Genomic DNA, 21664 nt, shown 5'->3' with positions numbered 1-21664 from the left:
TTCGATTGTTGTCCACCGCAGATATGCACACACTCTCTCGGTTCTTTCTCTGTGCGTTTAGTAGTATCAGATACACATTGAATCTAGCTTTGTTATTCATTGTGTTTTCTTTCTTGCCTTTAGTTAGCAGACATTCTTATCTAAAATGGGTTAAAAATGATTGTCTATGTGTGTGTGTGTGTGTGTGTGTGTGTTCGCACATTTGTGAGTATGTGTCAGTATCTGTCTCTCTATATATTATAAATGCAAATTTTATTGCATTCTAAATAAGTTATTACATTATCCAAAGTTATTGCATTATTGGTTGTTACAAGATTACATGTCAATCTTACAAATCTGCATGCATGTCACTTTTAAGCAATGTCAAAACTGATTGGCAGCCAAACCAACATAACTTACAATAAAAATGTAAGAAGCACAAAATGGATTGTGGCCTAAAGGCTCCATTCCAAAACATTCAAGGGCATATTACATGTCAATGGGTATTGAGTAAAAAAAGAATCAGAAGAACATTTTTGCACTGGAAGTTAAAGTCTTGTTAGCACAGGTGAGAAAAGGGAGAACTGAAAAAGTGTGTATAGGGTGTGTAGCCACACGTCTACACTGATTAAAATAAAACTGCTGAGCCTGCAATCCAGTGCTTTGAGCCACGTAGTGCAGCTGACATCACACAGAACAGCACACTTACAACTGATTGGTTTACAGGGGAAGGCCATCATTCAGTATTCTAATGAAATCATTCCAGAATCCGCCCTCAATAGGCTCCAACATTCCGTTCCTTTCCCACTGTAGTGCATCCATTCAAAACCAATTCAAACAGCTTTCATTTCCAGATTTTCCTCTGTTCCTTTGTTTGTGTAAATAGGACATATATCATACTTTGACATATTGAAATGCCTCCATGGCAAAGCCTGCACACTGAGATGATTGCTTTTAAAGCCGTATGTTCTCCAGGAGGAAAACTGAAGATACAGCGCCCGGCGAAGCACTGTTAAAACCTGGAGGCTTAATTCCTAAATAGCTCCATACATAAATACAAGGAATGGCCCATTTTTGGCAGTTATCACAGCTCTGGAGAGCGCTGATAAGATAGCAGGGGTGTGAATAAATTGCAGTTGTACATGAGGCAACATGATTGCATTCATAAGCGTGTTGCTGAAATGTACTGGAGTACCGCGGATGTATGTAATTACCCTGGAACAATAAATGCAGTTCATTACTCATCACTACATACAGTAATTATGAATTAATTACCTCCATAATTTAGTCATCTGGAATACATACCGGCATATGTCACACATTGTGCTGGAAGTTATGCTGTTTCTCCTCATTTGTCAAGTAAAATGAGGGTTTTTTATGGCTAGAGAGGCTACTGTCCAAAATAATCATGAAGAAAAGCTTTGATCTTTGCTACAGCTTTAGGAAAATGCACAAACCGATATTCTGGAAGCATTAATGGGGGAAAAGCTAAGATTGGCTCAACAGTGAAAAGTAAACTGTTTTTATCTTACAGTATCAGATTAGCGCATTATGAAAATTGATCTTGCAGATTTTAAAGCTGGCTAGGCAGCTCAAACTCACACCCTCAGTAGTTTTAAAATGTCTGTTTAATGCTGTTTGTTATCAAGAATTACCGTATACTGTGTGTCTGCCAACAGATTATAACGCATAGCTTAATTAGACCATTTTGTTGCAGTAAGGCTACATGCAGTCTTATACTCATCATATTTACATCAGATGTTCATCATAACATGCACACACATAGAGATATCCAAATGCTTTCCTGATTTTAGTATACTGCAAAGACAGAGAAAACCAAAGGGAAAACACCCAAATGGCTGTGCTCCCAGCCTTATTAAGGTACAAAAACAACAGCTTGTTTCATCCTTTTAAAAAGACATTAATTAAATTATTAACCATTACAAATTCTTGAAACTCTCCTCTGAACGTTTCCGAAATTCTCTTTAATTTTCTGCCCCTTTGGAAGCCAATTTCATCATTTTCCTGTGGATTTTTTTTTTGTCAGTGCAGTGCGTTTCTGTCTGGGTGACTGTGGTATGATGTAGAAATGCACTAATGAGAAGGACGGTAGGGTAGAGGTGTCAAACGCGTGTCAGGCCTCTCTCTGCCCATCCACCGGGTAGCTGCCCTGTCTGCTCGGCACCCCAGAGGAAGAGCAGCCTCATTTTTGGCACTGCCGTTACGGCCTTTGATGGATGCCGGGCCGGAACGGCTCTGGCGAGACACGGGCAGAGCCAGCATCGCCGAGGTGATTAAGCGAGAGGTGGAGGTTTCTCTCAGGACTCCGTCAGGCTGGAGTGGGGCTTTCACCTGACAGGCTCACGTGGGTGAGGAAAGGAGTGCAGCTGGCCAACTATGGAAATTTGTAACCGAAAGGTTGCTGGTTCGATTCCCCATGGGGGCACTGCTTCTGTACCCTTCAGCAAGGTACTAACCCACAATTGCCCCAGTAAATATCCGCCTGTATAAACGGATAAAATTGTAAAAAACTGTAATTGACTTATCACTCTGGATAAGAGCGTCTGTTAAATGCCAATAACACAACAGCGTTTCTAATATTGTTGACTCCTTATGTGGCTTTTTGATCAAAGCTTCTGCCAAATGAATAAATGTAAAATGCTGGTGTAAGCTGATCAGGGGGGCCTTGTCCCAGACGGGGTAACACCTCAGCGATCACTGTGGCTCACCCTGTCTATTTAAACTCCAACCGTAAGAACTACCAAATAAAACAGTGACTCTGGACTGACACTTAACCATAACAGAGAATAACAACCCAAAAAAAGGTAGAAACCATCTGGTACACCAGCAGTGCTCAGGCTGTGCGGTACCAGCCATGTGTCCTGAGATGCTATTTTTTACATCTGTGTCATCTAGATTGAAATGATAGAATCAAAATAGCAACAGATTTTTATAAAAATAACATTAGGATGTAACAAATAGCATCTTAACATATAAATAGTATATTCTGAGTGCTACCAATTTGTCACCCAAGCATATCACAGCCGGTCATGTGTAATAAATTAATCATATCGACAGAAAAAGTATTATCCAACGTGCTCTATAAAATGGTATGGTAGGTCTATAAAATGAGTATATTTTCATTTAACAAAGCTTGTGTTTATACAAAATGTGATGGACTTGCTTTTAAGCTCGATATAGTTTATGAAGTTTTGAAGTTATGAATATTTTTGATGATTTTTTTGTCTTAATAACTGATTATCGTTTGCACAGAATTATGAGATGTGACCCCAACTTGTTCTGGGTACAGAAACCCATGGGTGTGAACCCATCCCCTCGGCCCCACATTTCTAACCATGCCGTGAGCTATGGACGTCCTCACCATCGCAACCCCGCGAAAATAAATCACAGCTCTACTGAGACTTACACAGGGGCAGTATGCAGTGTAATTGTTTTTTAAACTGCCTGCTGTGTGGTGCGTCCTTGAAGTTGTGTGCTGTTCAATCTATAGAAAGGGACCCCCAGGCTATGTAGTAGCAGCCCGTCATTGCAGTGTTGAATGGTCTGTGATTGCATAAGGCTACCCAAGGACAAATTGGTTATTACACTGGTTATTACAACGCATAGAAGTGTGTGTGTGTGTGTGTGTGTGTGTGTGTGTGTGTGTGTGTGTGTGTATATGTACGTGTATGTGTATGCGTGCGTGTGTGTGCACGCGCATGTGTGTGAAATATGTTATGGAGTCAGCATGTAGCTATAGGAACATCACTTTGACTTGAATTATGTTACACATGTGAAACCTAGGCTTGGCCATTGTTTTAAGGATGTCACTAATCCATTCTCACCGGTGACTTTGTTCTCACTTGAGAAATCTTGTCTTCATTACTGTGAGTTCTGACAGATAAATACCCTGCATCAAATGGATAATGTATCTAAATGAATTATGCTTACTTCACTTTATTTAGAGGCACATTGGCATTTGACATGAATTCCCAGCATTACGTTAATGAATTATGAGTAAATATCTACTGAAGAGACAGTCCTGATGCAATTTTACCCCAAGAGGGTTTATACTTACACTAGATAATCTATGTAATTATTCCTTTTTACCATACCTGAAACAATATTTTGCTTTATATTTAGTAAAAACTTAAAAATAAACTGCTTTGCCCTTAATGTGTTTCTCAGGTGGGTGTGGAAAACACTGCCATCTAAGCATGCAAAAATTAGTAGGTGACTCCATCATGAGCCTAAATAAACGAATAAGGGTTTGTGAAATGGCATCCAAGTGTAAATGTTAATGCTGAATACTTCCTAGTACCAAGTTATCCTATGTAGAACGCTGAACAACAGCTCGCAACCATTGCATCACGGCACTGATATTCATATGTGTGAAATACAATATTTTGGTGGTTAGCGATCTATATATGAATTATGACTAGACTGAAAAATTGTATTTTTATTAATACTCTGCGCATCCATGTTCAATAAAGGAAATAAAGAACTGATTGTGTCTTGCAGGACTTTGCAGGTTCAGTATTCCGCTTGGTGACAGAGAAATACCAGGAGCTGGCAGACAGCTGCTCTCCCTTGCATGCGCGTCACAAAGTCTTGGCAGGAATCGTAATGACCAGAGGTACGGCAAATTTTATTGACTTTTACACCAAAGCGAATTATTTAGCAAGTGTAGCACAGAGAGGACTAGTGCATTTCTGTACAGGAGTGACGGTGTAGGATAGTGGTAAGGGGCAGGGCTCGTAACTGAAAGGTTGCTGATTTGATTCCCGGCTGAGAGACTGCCGCTGTACCCTTGGGCAAGGTACTTACTCCAGAATTGCCTCAGTAAATATCAAGCTGTATAACTGGATAACATGTAAAAATTGTAACCTATGTGATTCGCTCTGGATAAGTGTCTGCTAAGTGCCAGTAATGCAATATAATGTACACCTTCATACACCATAGTGTCAAAATAGAGTGAGACATGGCTTTATATTGTTTGCTACAAAAAGTAAAGGGGCTGCAGCAAAGTGTATGACTTGTACCTTTTATCCAGCCCATCAGTGTAAGGCTTTATGGACAAACTGTCCCAGCAGTGTAGCTCAGAATCGGCCCCTTTGGAGTTAGACGCCTTTTGATTCTTCTCAATAGCCTTGTGAATACACTGTGTCCGGAGGGAGTTTGGAGGTCTGACTTGGATTGGCTGAGAGCCTTCGTTCGTCTACTCTGCCTTCAATAAAATCCTGCCTGCCTTAATCTCATCCATTTTTTCTGGCCTGCCTCCTATGATTGGCTTGTTTGTTTATTAATAAGTGTCTTATCTGCGGATGCACAGACACGGTCTGCCCAAGTATTTGTGGCGAGCAAGCAGGCGCAGAAATTCGCCAGCAGACAGAGGAGGCCTTGTTCCCGTTACTAGCCTCTGTGTGCACCGTCAGAATACAAATACGAGCCGTACGATTCGCCCTCAATCGTAGAGCGCAGAGCAGTTTCGACCTGGACGAAGTTGCTGAATGCTAGGTGCTAGATGAAGTTTGCTTTCTTCATGAAACAAAAACAGACTGAAACCAAGAGGCATAAATAATCCAATTTAACCAGAGTGAGGCACCGGTGCATGGGGGGGGGAAAAAAATCACCCAACATAGCAGATCTATAAAGCAAATGTGAAACACAGCATAGCAGATGAAATTGAATAAAATAAAAATATGTTACGGTACACTTTCATCCCCAGAGTGAGTTTGTTATGGCAAGAGTAAAACAGGCGTGGGATTGAAGGTGAGTTCAGAGAGAGAGACAGAGAGAGGGGGAGAGAGAGAGAGAGAGAGAGAGAGAAAGGCAGAGAGAGGGGGAGAGAGAGAAAGGCAGAGAGAGGGGGAGAGAGAGAGAGAGACAGAGAGAGAGAGGGAGAGAGAAAGGCAGAGAGAGGGGGAGAGACACAGAGAGAGAGACAGAGAGGGAGAGAGAGAAAGGCAGAGAGAGGGGGAGAGAGAGAGAGAGAGAGACAGAGAGAAGAATGACTCTAAAAATGATGATGACTTAGTTGTGTTTTCCGTGGCCCTGATCTCCTGTGTGTTCATCAGAACTGTTCAGGGGTGTTGTTCATGAAATGTAATGATCATATGTGGAAATGGACTGGATCACTGTACATGATTGATCTCTCCACCTCATAGCCAGTTACTCCCTGATTTGTTTTTGACCAGCTCTGGCAAAGGCAAAGCTCATCTTTTTGGGGTGATTAGAAAACTGTAGAAGAAGAATTTGGTAATTGTACACAATTGATAGCTTGTTAACTAGAGGTCCGTGGTGACTGGTGATGCCTTAGAGGAGTCCATTGTCCTCGCTGTATCCATAAGTGTTACTGCTCTGCATTTTTTGATATGCAAATGCATGGATAGACAGCATGCATGTATCAAAGAAATATGATTTCTGTTATAGCAAGCAAGGTATTTTGAAGCCTAAAGAAAAATAAAATGGAAGAATGAAAATTTCCATTACTATAATTGAGAAAAAGGGTGGTCTATACAGTCATATTACAGTGAACAACCTCATCTTGTAATAGTCTAATCAGAGGAATATCGGCATTTTGTGCATCAAGACATGCAATAAAAACATCTGTGTCATATTGTATTTCTGAACATTTGAGCTGCTAGACACGTCCTGCAACTGAAACGAATTCAAAAATGAGCATCAGAGTCTACAGGGAAATTGAGCCGTGTCCAGGAGGGACAACACAAACGAAAAAGGAGGCAGTATATTTTCTGGTGCCATTGTGTCGTAGGGAGATTCCACTGAAAGAGGTCCATGTCTCAAGCTATGTACTGTACTCTCGTGCTCAGTAGAGAGAGATAATAGTCAATTTTCCTAAGAATACTTAAAGAGCTTTGTGATTTACAGAAATTACTAGCCTCAATATATATTGTGTTAATAGAGGTCATTTAAGGTAACAACCATTAGTGAAAAGACATTAGCGTCTGCAACAACTGACTCAGGCAAGAAAATCTTACAGTGTTTAAACTTTTTTTAGAGCAACAGTAGTTGATGATTGTGTGATTTGGATAATTAAGCATATGTATGATTAATATGATTGTGGCATTAATCTTTTAGTAGCTGAAAGTGCTTCAGGACTCTGCTAGCTCACAAGAAATGGGGTACAGTCTAAGACAGGTGAATACTCTAATGGTATAACAGCGTTTAGAGAACTACATAAAAAGTCAGTAAATGATATGTAAGAATTTGTCACATGAAACAGTATCAGAGCACCATTCTTCTCCTCTCTATAACCATGGCTTCAGATGTAAAATATCACTCTAATCAGGCCCCGATGAAGCTCCTTTAGACCCGAACCTTGGCAAATGTGATGCATTAAATTGGTTGAAGTTCGGCTGTCAACACAGTGTGTGGGATATTCTTCCTCCCGTAACTCTTCTTCTAAAAGCCCAAGGAAGACACCTCGCCTTTGATGTATGCTGGACAAAGGGGATTTCCACGGCAGTTTCGCGAAAGATAGCACGGGGAAATGATTGCGCGCTCTTCCTACCGCAAGATGTGTCTAAATTTGCTCGTGGAACTGCGGAGAAAAAAAGAAGCAAAGTGGAATATGTGTTAAAGTGGTCGTAACTTTTATCATCACAGAAAAAAACCGAGGCTGTGAAGTCGTTTTGATCATCACAGAATTCTCCACTGATTGCAGCCGCACTGTGCGAAAGCCTGATGGGATACTGCCTAAATAACTCTAGATGCGGGCATGATTTTGAATGCATGTTGCAAGGCAGTCTCATTAATTCTGGGAATCATTTTGAGGCATTACAGCTGCGGCACACCTTTGATTGATTGTGTTGGTAGAGTTCCGGTGGCACTGAGGGTAAGAGTATAACTCAGGGTGATTTGTGTTTCTGTTGACTGTGTACAGTAACTATCACTCAGATTCATAAATTCAAATCACAAGCTGGCACTCCCCTTAATCTTTATGATGTATATCTTTGATTCTGTAGGATGGCAAGGGTAAGGCAAATATAACAGGGTTCATTTGTTCGCATAATCTGTAAATTTCAGTGTCTTTTTATCTATTCCAAGTATAAGCCATGGCACATCTGCTCTGACTGAAATGAAAGAAAACAGAACAGTGTCCGAATAGTTAAAAACAATTAAACCTGAAGTAAAACACTGGCATTGTCCACGTATCATAAATAATATTTTCATAAAAGGACAAAGAGGACAAAGAGTTTATTTCGCAGAAATCATTTTAAAGTAATCAGTGTTTGACAAAAAATAATGCACGGTGGCATTGATTCTTGGCAGGACAGAAAACCAATGGGATCAATTCCACGGGCGTATTTCATTTAGCTTGTACACTGCGCCACTGTGCAGTATACTGTAACAAACTTTTCAATAATTCATCCGTTCTGGTGCGCAGTCCCCAACTGGACTGGGGGAACTAGCTGCAAATGCTCTCTAAAGCAAATTTTGAATAACTTCTCGTGGCTAAGTGACTTTCGTTGTGTTTGTCTCGGCCGTCCCTATTCAGATAAAATCAGCAGCAAGTGCACATATTAATGTATTATATATATATTAATATGTATTAATGTGGCTTATCTGCTTACGCTGCTGTTTCCCAATTCGCCCGGCCTCTTTCTGCCTTGTTTGGTACAAGGTTTTCTAAAAACCAGAGGTGGAAACCCCCAGCTTCGGAAAGTAAACGTCCTACCATGTATTTGTTCTAGCCATTCACTAAACAAGGTGATTTCACTGATTAGCTCCTCTACCTGGCTGAAGAGTTGTGCTGATTAAATTCAGCTGGTGTAGTGCTTGGGTGGAACAAATACGTGGCAGGACTTTTACTTTCTGAAGCCGGGGTGTTTTCTGACCTGTTTCTAGCTAGATCTTTTCAAAAATAATTTCAAATAATAATTTCAAATAATAATTTAGAGTAGAAGATGGCATTTAAACTTTAAAGGCAAATTTTCAGTTGTGCTCTTAAAGGTGTTGTGATGCTGGAATGGATATGGCAGGATCATTTCTTTCTGTGCTGTTGTTGGCTTTTCTGGCTGTCTCCCCCAACCTGGGAGGCTTTAGGACCTGGGGCAGTGGTGGCCTCACTAACAGGCACCTGCCCAGCTGAGGCTAATTGCCAACCTGCCCAGGTGTGGCTTGCTGGCTTCGTTAAGGCCAGGTATAAAGGATGCCTGGGTAGAGCCTGTAGGGGCTGGTAGCTGGGTGTTGTTGCCTTGTGGTGTAAAAGTACAGAGCTCCATATGTATTTATTGAGAAAGAACCCCTGAGCTGTATGGGGGGGGTTATGTAGCTGAGAGGAAAAAGTATTTGTTGTTTTTGGGTATTTTACGTGATGTCGGGGGGGGGGCGTTAAGTTGCCTGGTGATGAATACATGGGGCAGCAAGGAACACAAAATGCTACCAGCCAAGCTGTCACTCTGGTGTCTTCTTGTCCAATTATCACCTGCTGTGGTGGCCTGCCATACTATCACGGGTGTCTGTTCACTTTCTTTTATCCAGCTCTAAGTGCAAACAAATGCTTGATGCATTTATTCTAGTTGTAGTTATTTCCTCTCAAAGAACATGGTGGGTCTGTATGACTGAAGCATTACAGACCATTTTACATCATTTGCAATGTTCTGGAGTGTGAGAGGAGGTGTTTAGTGGAATTTTGCATTTCTATAGTAATTGTATTTTTTTTAGGATAACATTGGCAGTTTAGTCTAATACTGCTCTAATTGTATGTTTACACAGCAACGGGGCAGTGATGTGGTGCAGTGTTAAGCAGAGCTCATAACCCAGAGGTTGCCAGCTTGATTCCATGAATGGGTACTGCTTTTGTACCATTATGAGTTACATTGAAGAAGTCTAACTTATGTTAATCACTCTGGATAAGAGTGTCTGCTGAGCAACTAAATGTAAATGTAAACCACTCATCAGCAAGGCACTGATTATGTTCAGCATTTGATTAGGAGACCTGGAGAGAACTGATTTGGCTTTAGAAAGAGGAAAAGCCTAAGTCAAAGTGTGGGATGATAATGAGAGCCAAGAAATGTTATAAACTCATAACTGTTCTCGGAGATCGTGTCATACACACAGCACTGTGCAATGCTCAGTGAGTCATCTCAAATATGTTTTAGAAAATTCTGGTTTCTCAAGGTTTTTGTTGTGGTTTTTTTCCATTTTTCCAGACAGATTTCTTGAGAGTGTGTGAGAAAGGAACCAGGAAGGATTTTAAGGGGCTAGCCTTTGACCCCACCTCAATACTACCATCATTATTAGGTTTGCTTGGGGAGAGTGATGACACAGCCTTGCGTTCGATACCATCTAGTTTATATCTTACACAGTGCATCCGGCTCAAGCAAAATGCCGAACTCTGTCTCTTGTATATATCCAATTTTTTTTTCCAAATTTGAACAGAAAGCTCAGCTAAACATGCTGAGGAAGACTCACACAATCGTGCTATTCTCTGTCAGAATGTTACTGAATCAGTATATAATGTCAAGTTTTTGATTCATTCTAAAAACATAGCATGTGGCAGACATGACATTTTCATGTTTGCTTGAGGTTTCCCAGTAGCACTCACCTCACAAACATGTAATGAAGACATACCATTAGAGCTGACAAAACGGTAACAATACTGTGTCATTGTGTGCATGGCGATGGAAAATACTACCAATGGTTTTCACTCAGCTGTAAAATTCAAAATGATATCCACAGTACTGTACTGGATTATGTCTGAGGAGGGATATGATTACATTACATTGTTTTCTGTCAAGTGAGGTACTGCTGTGAAGGTGAATCATATGAAGCCTCAAATGTCAATTTATTAATTTATTTATTTTCATGTATTTATATTTTACTGATTATACTGCAATTTGTGGGCATCTGCTACTTAGTTTCTTCCCAAGTTCTCCTAAATTCTTCAACAAATCTACCACACAGCAAGTTGTTTTTTATTTAACATCTTTTGTTGCCGTTATGGTTTTGAAAGAGAAATTTCTAATGTAAGCAGGGGGTTTTTGTGGTTTCTCATCCTCGCAAGAGCAAATCCAGGATGTATGATATCTTACATAAGCATCAGGTCTCGTAAGGACGTCTACAAACCTGCAAAGTGAGAGCACATCTCTTTGCTTCTAATCCAAGAACTCTAGATTGTTCAGTCTCTGTTGGCAAAGCACAATTTCTCATTCCTTTCCACCAGCTGTTATGGCTGCAAGTTTTTTATTGTTTCTTTACAGTGCACTCCATGAAGCACTATCTCAGAATCTCTTTACCCATGAGGGTGTGCAGAGCATAAGCGATCAGTACAGCATGGATGAGCTACGGGGCAGTTTTGATAATATAAATCTTCTGTATGTCTGCTTATTTTCATAAATAATGCTTCAGATGACGCACGGTGCTCGTTTTAGGAGTAGCTGTCATTTGCGTGGTTATATCTGTGAATTAGCAGCTGCAGTCATGTAAAGGGGCAGAGAGGGCTTTAGTCATGTTCACTTAAAGTAATTACACTCATTTTTAATTAGTAGGCCAGTTATACAGTAATATCCTTTGTAAGTGGTTGTTTGGGGCAAATGAATGCCAACAAAATGGTGGGAAATTCAAACAGCAGCACACCAGGGGTTTGCCTGACCTTTGCTCTGAAAGATTTGGCGGCACAGCCTGCTTTGCATTCAGCTTAAAGTTGCCTGGTGATGGAATACACGTCAGAGGCGAGCCCATGTCACACGCTGTAACATTTGCCAATGCAGCGTGTGAATCGGGAGGCCTTGTCGGAGCATCATGCAGATCACGCTGGCATGCTCTGTTTTTTAATCCACTGCCCATATACAATAAATAAAATGCATATCTCTTCAACTGGGACAGCGGTGTAGCATAGTGTTAAAGATCAGGACTTGTAACCGGAAGGTTCCTGGTTTGGTTCCACGCAGGAGCACTGATGCTGTACTCTTGGGCAAGGTGCTTAACCCAGAATTGTCTCAGCAAATATCCAGCTATGTAAATGGATAACATTAAAAACTGTAACCCGTGTAAGTTGCTCTGGATAAGAGCATCTGTTAAATGACCATAATGTAATTTGTTGTAAGCTAATTTATGAAATAATTGTACACTGAAAATTTTTTAAATTTTATTTAATTTATTTAAAATTTATTCAGCTGTATTCTAAACTATTTACTTTATCTGGCAACTAGCTGACTGTGTAGTCATCTGTTGGTACTGACCTGTTGAGCAGTGATGTCATGATGATGTCACACTGCAATTGTCAGTGCTTGTTTCAGTGTTTGTTTTCATTTGTGTTTTTTTCAGGTTTGGACATCAGACAAGCTCAGGTGGTGGCACTATCGACTGGTACAAAATGCATCAACGGTGAATACATCAGTGACCAGGGACTCGTTGTCAATGACAGTCATGCAGAAATAATCGCTCGGAGGGCGTTAGTGCGTTACCTGTACTCTCAACTGGAGCTGTTTCTGAGGTAATACATGCACATTTCATAATGGAAAACAAATGCTTGGGTTTGTTGGCACTCAAAATTTACGGAACAAAGGAGAAATTGAAAACTGAAAAAAAGCTCTTTTTCCCAGTATGCCTTGCAACAATGCATCTGACCACCAAATGTGATGTTAAATGCCTTCACAAACTGTTCATTTTCTGTAGTCTGTTAGGTGTAAGCAGAGCATCTTACATGGCAGTTTAATACCAATACAAGCCACTGCCTTTAATGTCATGTCTGTGCATATTTAAGACACGCCTGCTTTCCCACAGTGCTAACTCATGTTTGAAATCAGTCTTTATGCCAAAGATCTGCTGTTAATGAGCAGATAACTCACTGTGAATAACACCACAGTATGCCATATTTTATATCAGCAAACAACTACCGGTGTTAGTCCTTACAGTTTTGTACACGACGTGTGAGTAAAGTGTATAGCTCTGTGGATAATGTTTTTGAGAGTAATATGATATCTTTGCAGGCTGTTTCAACGTGGGTTTTTTTTGCATGGTTTCGCACTTATTATTTGATGGACTGAGCCATGAACGTGTTGAGAAATCACTCTCTGTACCCTCTGAAGTCTACTCTCTGCTGGCACTCAGTAACACTGTGTGTGTCAAATTGCATGAGTATTGCATTATTATAATGGCTGTATGTATATGCATTTTTATGGAAGATTGCTTTTCAAAAAGCTTTTTTAGCCATTAACACTAATATAACCATGAATTTAATTAGTGCAGGAGTTACAGAACACATTTGATTCGACTACAACGCTCTTTCTACTCAATTTAATTAACTAATTTCAGCAAATATTCCATTTTCAGAAGTGTGCATCCATTTTATGTTGAAGAAATTGCATATTCGCACGCAACATTACAGTCACTGCAGCGGTGCATTATTTAAAGTGGCATCAGTAATGTTTCAAACAACGTGGCCTTTGTGATGTCATCACGATGGTTGATCGCCATGTTTTCTGATATAACTCTGGGTTAATGAATTCTACTGGGATTACAGGGCTATATGGGCGGAGTCTTTTGTTACTGGCTTCTGGGACTGTTCTGATTCTTTTTGTTATATTCATTTGTTTTATTTTATCCCGTTTTTTAATTAAATGCTTTGCCTGCAGCAAGCGACCAGAGGACTGGGAGAGATCCATCTTTGTCCGGCGCAAGGAAGGGGCAGGGTACAGGCTAAGGGACAACGTCCTGTTCCATATGTACATCAGCACATCGCCCTGTGGAGACGCCCGCCTCAACTGCCCCTACGAACACCCGTCTGACTGTAAGACACCTCCTGCCCCTGGGTGCCCCCCCCCCCACACGCACACACACACACACACACACACACACATTTACTGTCCCTGTCGTGATCGCTCGTTATGACTTTTAAGCAGTAATAGTTGCTGAGGGCTGTCCAACATCAGCACTTTTCACACAGTATTTTAAAATAACCTTTCAATCTTGTGAGCAAGTGCGCCACACAGATGGTATTTTCATTCTTTGTTGATAAGAAAAACACTCTCTGCTTTTTAGTGGTGTTTTTAATGTATGATTTTCTCAGTTAGAATTGCAGTAATTTTCTCTCTCGGCACCTGTCAAAATATTTGTAGGGGCAGATAATTCTGTTCTGTTAATGTCAGTGCTGTATCATTATGCTGATGGCTAAGTTTTTCCTGGTAGAATAAAAGAAAAGGCTTTTGCCCAGGAAAGCTTTGAACTTCATTTGGGTTGGTTCGTAAAACCTTTCAAATTTTCGACATTCAGCTTTCATAGATAAGAAAATTGCTTATGCATTATGGTTCCATAATACCTTCCTTCCTTCCTTTTCTGTAAGACTTTAGAGGAGAACGTAGGGCTTAATTTTGACCTCATTGAATCAGGAAGGACCACAGCAACAGAAGAAATGGTCAGAAATCCTGCCTGCTGACTTTCAATTACTGACTTTCCTTGGGTTTGTAGTTACAGCATGGGAAGACAGAACAGAATACAAATAATTTGGAGCTCTGTGAACGGTTTACAAAATCTATCTGTTGTAGTTTCAAACGAGTCTTCTTTTGTTTTCATTTATCTCATCAAGCTTAGCTTTCCTTCCCCTCCCCGTATAGCTAATTTTTCTACTTTAGAATATATCCAATTGGGATGGTGCAAGCTGCACTCTTCTGTACAGGTCTTTCTCTCTGTCTCTCTCTCTGCCTTGACTGTAATGATAACTAGAAAGGAAGGTTTGAGGACAAACTTTAAGTTGGCTCGAAAAAACCCTACTATGGTAGTAGCTAGTAGTTACTTAACTTTTGTTTGACTGATGGTCTGTATCTATGGCAGCTGTAGCAGGCCCATTGTGATGTCCGCATGTGTTGCAACATTCTATCCATGTTAGTGAAGGGGGAAAGTAAAGTTGTGAATACCTGAAAATTTGAGGTGCTGACACCAAAAGCACAAGAGAAGCCATTCCATGCTAGCTAGTCTGGTTAGTGTAGCTGAACAGGTGTAGGAGGAGTTGTGAACAGAAAATTGGATGGAATAAAAAGAAAAATAAATATTAAGAACTTTTTCAAGCCAACTTCATTATAACATAACATCTCATAATGGCTAAAGGGCAGCGCTGAGTTTCGGCTGGTCTCACGCTGGCCTTGTTCCCTTCTCAGTGCGCCCGAACCAGCGCCTCGCCAAGAGGTTCCACGGCCACCTGCGGGCGAAGATCGAGTCCGGGGAGGGCACCCTGCGGGTGCGCGCCCGCGGGACCGCCCAAATGTGGGACGCGGTGCTGCAGGGGGAGCAGCTCGTCACCATGTCCTGCACGGACAAAATCGCCAGGTGAGCTCAGCTGCTCGGGGGGTGGGGGGGTGGGGGTTGAGCGTTGGCCAGAGAGAGAAGCCTCAGGACCGTCTGTCTGTGGTTTTTTGTTTTTTTTTTTTTTTTTTTTTTTTTTTTAGCCAGATCATTAGAGGCCTTCCTCCAGTCAGGAGTGTGAATGAGTGCTGAGATCATGATCTGAATTTGTTAATAATAGTGACCAGAGCAGCATCATGCTTTGAATTGTGCCCTCCATGATATTTCCAGCAAAAAAAAAAACTACTGCCCATATTTCTAGCTGGCATTCTTCAATGTTTTCTGCATTGCTTCGGTTTGATTATATGTTTCTACATTTTAGTTACTGTTTTTTTTTTTTTTTTTTTTGAAAAATGCATTTTTGCAATAAGGAGATGAAATGTTTACTTGTGTTGTGTTAAGCACGTGGTACAGTACAGCGTAGATATCTCATTCCTACCCTGGGAAATAATAGATCCATTTTTTTGTTGTGACCAATTTGATTTACATTAGTCACATAATAATGAGAAAATGAATTTAAAACAAGGATTCAGATCACTTGAAAAAAATATTTTCCTGTAATCAGCATTTTAGCCATGGTGTATATATGAAAAGGGACTGGAACGCCTAGGCCACAGTGTTTAGTCAGTTTATTCCTAGATTTGAACATTTGAACATTTTATAAGTGTTTCTTTTTTGGTCCATTTTTATTCATTTCAGTGACTCTTACCTCAGCTTAAGGTAACAAAAAATAAAACATTACGTGCCAAAATTTGCTTCTCACAAAAACATGCTTCCCTGCAGTTTGATGGAATCCGGGGCCCTTTCATATCCAGAGGTGAAGCCCATTTTAGATAAACTCTCTGTGAAAACTTTTGTCAGAAAGCAGACCCTGCACTCTGGCATTTCGGTGATGAGAGCGAAGCACTATATATTGGTTTAGGGTTTAACTTTATTAAAGGATTTACCTTTTATTAAAGAGTGGTCAAAGGGGACCTCCGTTTAAATATTGCACTACTATAAGCAAGATTAGACAAAGAGGACCGGTCTGGTATTTGCTCTGTGTGGGAGAAATGTCTGTCCAGTGCAGAACCGGTTGGGGGTCTGGTTGGTACGGGGTGGTCACTGCGATTGTGACTGTCAGTCATCTATTGATTACATCCGTGGAGTCATTGCATGAGGAAGATAAGAAATCCTCGATTGATTAAACTGTGTACAGTGTGTCACGACCATCCATCACTCCAACACGCATCCTGCCCTTCAGTGTCTGCAAAAAGCAAACCAGCCTTATCGCCACCAGCAATATTGCTTTCTTACCAAAACGATTAGCAGATTATGAAATATTTCTCAAGGGGAGTTGATCAGTTATGATGAGAGAGAAGCAAATAACCTGGGGCTTTGCATTCGTTTGATTTAGGATTTTTTTTTTCCCTGACAGCGCTGAAGAATTGTCAATTTCCAAATGTGGTTGTAGATTTTTGTGACACATTTGGACCGTTTGACATTAACTGACATTTTTAAAATAATTTGAAAACTGACAAAGTATGAATAGGTCACACTGAACTTCTGGGATGCAATCATTTTACTGACTGAAACAGAGGTATTTTATGATTCTGTTGTTGAGTAGTGACCTGTTTTCTCCAGGCTGAATAAACAGTTACTAAAATAAAGATGGGATCAACAAATAATAAATAAGCCTACTTAGTTTAACCTCACCTTATTGGTTCTGGCCCAGGACCAAATTACAAATTCAGACAAAGTGAGTCAGTAAATAAGTGAATTAGACCTGGATCGAGTTCAATTGGGGTCTCTGAATCAGGCACTCTCAGAGGTCCAGAGATCCGTACGGCAGAGTTTCCACATACATGTGTTCCGTTGGCAGACACCAAATTTGTCACTGTTGTTTAATATTTTGGACCACCTGAGAAAGCCTCCATAATCTGTTAAGGAAATGATAGCTCATTTGGTTCGATACAGATTTTTACGATAATGAACTACAATAAAACTTGTTTTACAAGTAGCAGGAGGAGGGCACACCTAATCACCTGACCGTGTGAAATGCTTAATGAACACAGTGTGACAGTCCTTGTTAGCTGAGGATTCCTCGCTACCACCCAGGTAATGGCAGTAAGGTGAGGAGGCTTAAGAGAATGTGGGACTCAACTAGCTTGTAAATGGGCATGAACACAATAAAAGAAACAATGAGACATCCATGCAGTGACCGTCCACCTCAGGATTTAATAAAGAAAGTAGCATAGTTACAAAAAGAACGGCCCACTAGGTTCTGCCACGGTTATTACTGTCCATGCAGGGATAAATGAACAAGCAATGTCCCCACAAAAGGGGACAAAGCACAGCTACCGAACACTCCCTCATCACTCTTTTAACAAACATGTCAAAGCTCTTAAAGAGGCACGGCCAAAGAAAAGGCAAACCGTTACACCGGGTGCTTGTGTGTGAGGAGTATCCCCTGCGTTCAGCTGCAGGCTTCTGTAGACGAACACATAACTTCATTGGCCCGCGTGCGCAGGCTTGACTGTGGGATGGGCGGGCCCCAGTCCCACCGCCCTGCTTGGACTCTCACACCAGCCAGATGGCTGTCTCCTCTTGCATGAGATTAAAAGATGTTTCTCATTCGCGGGGCTGCCTCCCGGAGAAATTAGTGCATCAGGCTGAATTGTTGCCGTTTTAGGAGGAAAGGGAATATATTAAAACCGGGCCTTTTTTTTTTTCGTCTGAAATTGTAACAGAGCCCTTGGGCACAGCACCCTCCTGATAGATGGGGTTCTATTTGAACCGTTTGGGGCTTTGGGGGGTAGTGTTCTGTGCTGACTGACTGCTGCTCTGGGAAGGAGAAATGATGTCACGCCGTCTAATTAATCGTGAACAGAGAGGTGTGTGAAAGACACAATTCTACAGTAATTACTGTAGTCATAGTCAAACTGATTCATCAAAATAACAATGGTTCAGCAACTGGCAACACGTTCACTGCCAATTTCACTTTGTAAGTCCATTAGTCAACGAATAAGTGAATGAGTGATTGAATGATACAATGAATGATGAATGGATCCTTGAATAAATTAACACTTACTACTAAATCATAATGATAATAATAATAAGGGCAGCAGTGTGGTGTAGAGGTAGGGGGTGAGGGTTAGTAATGAAAAGGTTGTTGGTTTGATTCCCCACTAGGGTAGTGCTGTTGTACCCTTGGGCAAGGTACTTAACCCACAATTGGCAACTGTATAAATTGATGAAATTATAACGTATGGAAGTCACTCTGGGCAAGAGTGTCTGCTAAAATGAAAATAATGTCCTAACAGTAGAAGCATTATTAGCAGCAGCAGTAGCAGCAGTGTTAATGTAGTTTCTGTTGTCATTATCATCAACATCAGCACTGTCGGGTTTTCCCTGGGGTCACACCTGTCCTTGCATCTTCTGCCCGCAGATGGAATGTTCTCGGTGTCCAGGGTTCTCTCCTCACCCACTTCCTGGAGCCCGTTTACCTGTCCAGCCTGACGATCGGCAGCCTCGGCCACACCGGTCACCTGGCCAGGACGGTGACGCGTCGGCTGGAGGGAGTCGGCCACCTGCCGGCGCCCTACAGGCGGAACCGACCCCTCCTCAGCTGTAAGGCTAACAGCCGTTATAGAAGAATTAATGCATTGTGATGTCACAATTAATCAGTGTCCCTCTGTCTCTGTGTGAGGTGGGCCAGTCAATCCGCTGGTTCTGGTGAGGCTTCTGCATGCAGTGGGCTGGCACACACTCTTCACAATACCAGCGGCACACAAGACCAGCGTAGGCAGTTATAAAAGGGGGCGGCAATGTGGAATAGTGGTTAAGGGACAGGACTTGTTCGATTCCCCGCTGGGGCGCTGCTGCTGTACACTAGGGCAAAGTACTTGACCCACAGTTGCCTCAGTAAATATCCAGATGTATAAATTGATAACATTGTAACTCTGGATAAGAGTGTGTGCTAAATGCCAATAATGTAGTAATGTAATGTAAAAGGGAGGGTGGGATGTATGGCCATCTCCCAGGCAGTGGAAGCACAGCAGGGACTGCTATGTTGATGTGAGTTGACTCAATGGCTCCCCACTGAAGACACATTGAATAGTCCCTGTGACTCACATGTGTAAATGTACAACTGCTGTGTCATGTCTACATATATACAGCAGCAGCGTGGCATAGTGGTAAGGGGCAGTAATGTAATGTAATCTACATACATATCCAGAATAATTAATCATTGCATTAAAAATAAAGATATGCTGTGCAAAACACTGGAAAAAAAGCATAACTTTGTTGTTCATAATGAGCCCGAATAAGCCCACATTAGTCTAGCGCATCTTCCTTTAATGTATGATGCATGTGTGCCAGTCTTAATTGGATGTGTCTGTGTTGACTTTGCACTGACTGCTGTCTGTGGGTGGACTTGGCACACAAACACAGACGAAGAAATTCTGGCCCACAGTCTCTTTGCCTGAATACGTTTATTGGTTGTTACTGATACCTTTGATATGGTATTAACAGCACAAGTTATAAAAAGGTCAGGGGTCAGGGGTCGGTCCGGAGATGTTATTGCAGTAAGCAGCCACTGCAGATGTGTGCTGGACACAGCGTGATGGTGGTTTAGATGGAGAGGAGCCCTCTCCCTCGGCCCGGGATGTGACCCCGCGACGCACCGTGTTCCGCAGGTCTCAGCGGCAGCGACAGCCGGCAGGCGGGGAAGTCCCCGAGCTTCGGCGTCAACTGGACCGCGGGCGACGGCGGGCTGGAGGTCCTCAACGCCGCCACGGGGCGGAGGAAGGACTCTGGGGGGTCATCACGGCTCTGCAAGCGCGCCCTCTTCGCCCGCTGGGTGAGAATCTACCACAAGGTGAGCGCGGGGCCCCCCGCCACTGCCTCCGAGTCACCCCCACCCGCCCCCCTGAGCCTCCACGACCCTGCAGGAGACCTCTGCGTGTCACGCTCTTTTCTCCAGCCCGCCGTAGCTGCTGGCGAGATCCCGTCCGGGAGTGTGTTTCTTAAAAGGAATGTCATTGTCACTTAAAGTAATAATAATCCTGTGCCCTGCTGTGGCACCAGGTGGAACGGTGTCTCAACTTCTATACTTAGCCGCATCATTATCACCAAAAGAAGTGGTGTCTGTAGCTCTTCCAACTCTGATAACTTAGTACAAGATTCAGTCCATATGTGTCTGTGCATTGCCCAAACTTGTTTACCTTGTTTACCTTCATCCTAGTACTGCTGTAGCTTAACCCAATGCTAGCACAACTTCAGTTCACCCCATTAGTACTGATATAGTTTACCCCAATCCTAGCACCACTATAGTCTACCCCGACCTTACACTACTGTAGTTTATTCAGTCTTAATAATTATTATAGTTTACCGTCATCCTTGCGCAACTGTAGTTTACCCCATCCTAGCACCTCATCAGTGCTGACAGTTAGGTACTCCAGTCCAGATTCAAAGCTGAATATTACACATTATACGGTGTTTAATGCAAGACTGATCCATCTCCAAATGCATGCAAGACCATCAAGCGTTGTGTCTCCATCTGGTACAGCTTGAATCCTGTTATTTTCACGGTTTATTCTATTAGCAAAATAAAGGGGTTTAATTCCCGTCTCGGAATGTATGGAGAACGTATCATCGCTATTCCGAGTGGTACTGGTTGAAACCGAGCGACATTACAAAAATCACAGTCATTTTGAAAAATGCCTGAATGGCTTCGCACAGACATTTCTCCCTGTGCTGGGTATCTCATGCAAGAATAAACACGGTAATTCTAAACTCCATTCTGTCCCTCACCCATTTTGCGTCTTTTTCCTCTTTTTTTGCATCAGAGGAAATGCACAGAAGCAGAGAGAGAGAGTGTTCATTTGCTGGTGAAATTTGAATGGGGGCGATTACGCAGCTGCTGAAGTTGCCCCGTTTTGGTGCCGGCTCATTCGTTTCTTCCCCGCTCTGTCTCCCGCCCACCCCCCCGTCCCCCCCCTCCCTTCATCTCCTCCGCAGCTCGGTGTGAGAGCGCCAAGCCTCATGGAGATGCCGCCGATGTACTGCGAGGCCAAGCTGGCGGCGGGAACCTACCAAAGCGTGAAGCAGCAATTGGTCAGATCGCTGCAGGAGGCGGGGCTGGGGACCTGGGTGAAGAAGCCGCCCGAGCAGGAGCAGTTCCTGCTGTGTGTGTGAGGGTGTGGGGGGGCATTGGGAGGGGGGAGGGGGGAGGGGGGAGGGGGGGCGGTGGACCACTGACTCTCCTGACGAGGGCTTCTCCCTGATTGGTCCGTCATCTTCAGGGCCGGCCCATTCCTCCTCACCAAGGACCACTGGTTTCCCTCTCTTTCTCCACCCAAAAAAAAGGGAAAACGATGTAAGGGGTGTCTGTCATGCT

General features: G+C 42.3%; 1 protein-coding gene across 1 annotated transcript in view; it reads left to right on the top strand.

Annotated features, from left to right (window-relative positions):
* Positions 1-21462, top strand: part of LOC118771299 (double-stranded RNA-specific editase B2-like) — an 83983-nt gene extending 62521 nt beyond the window's left edge. Inside the window, exons 4-10 of the mRNA XM_036519253.1 lie at positions 4501-4615; positions 12274-12442; positions 13584-13738; positions 15102-15270; positions 18713-18894; positions 19962-20149; positions 21286-21462. Of these exons, the coding sequence (XP_036375146.1) occupies positions 4501-4615; positions 12274-12442; positions 13584-13738; positions 15102-15270; positions 18713-18894; positions 19962-20149; positions 21286-21462 (1155 nt within the window). The remainder of the gene's footprint in view (positions 1-4500; positions 4616-12273; positions 12443-13583; positions 13739-15101; positions 15271-18712; positions 18895-19961; positions 20150-21285) is intronic.
* The last annotated feature ends 202 nt before the right edge of the window (positions 21463-21664 follow it).

This window comes from Megalops cyprinoides, chromosome 24 (genome assembly GCF_013368585.1).
Source record: "Megalops cyprinoides isolate fMegCyp1 chromosome 24, fMegCyp1.pri, whole genome shotgun sequence".
Taxonomy (NCBI): Eukaryota; Metazoa; Chordata; class Actinopteri; order Elopiformes; family Megalopidae; genus Megalops; species Megalops cyprinoides.
Note: the sequence above shows the minus strand (reverse complement) of the source record. Positions and strands in the feature narration are given on the sequence as shown.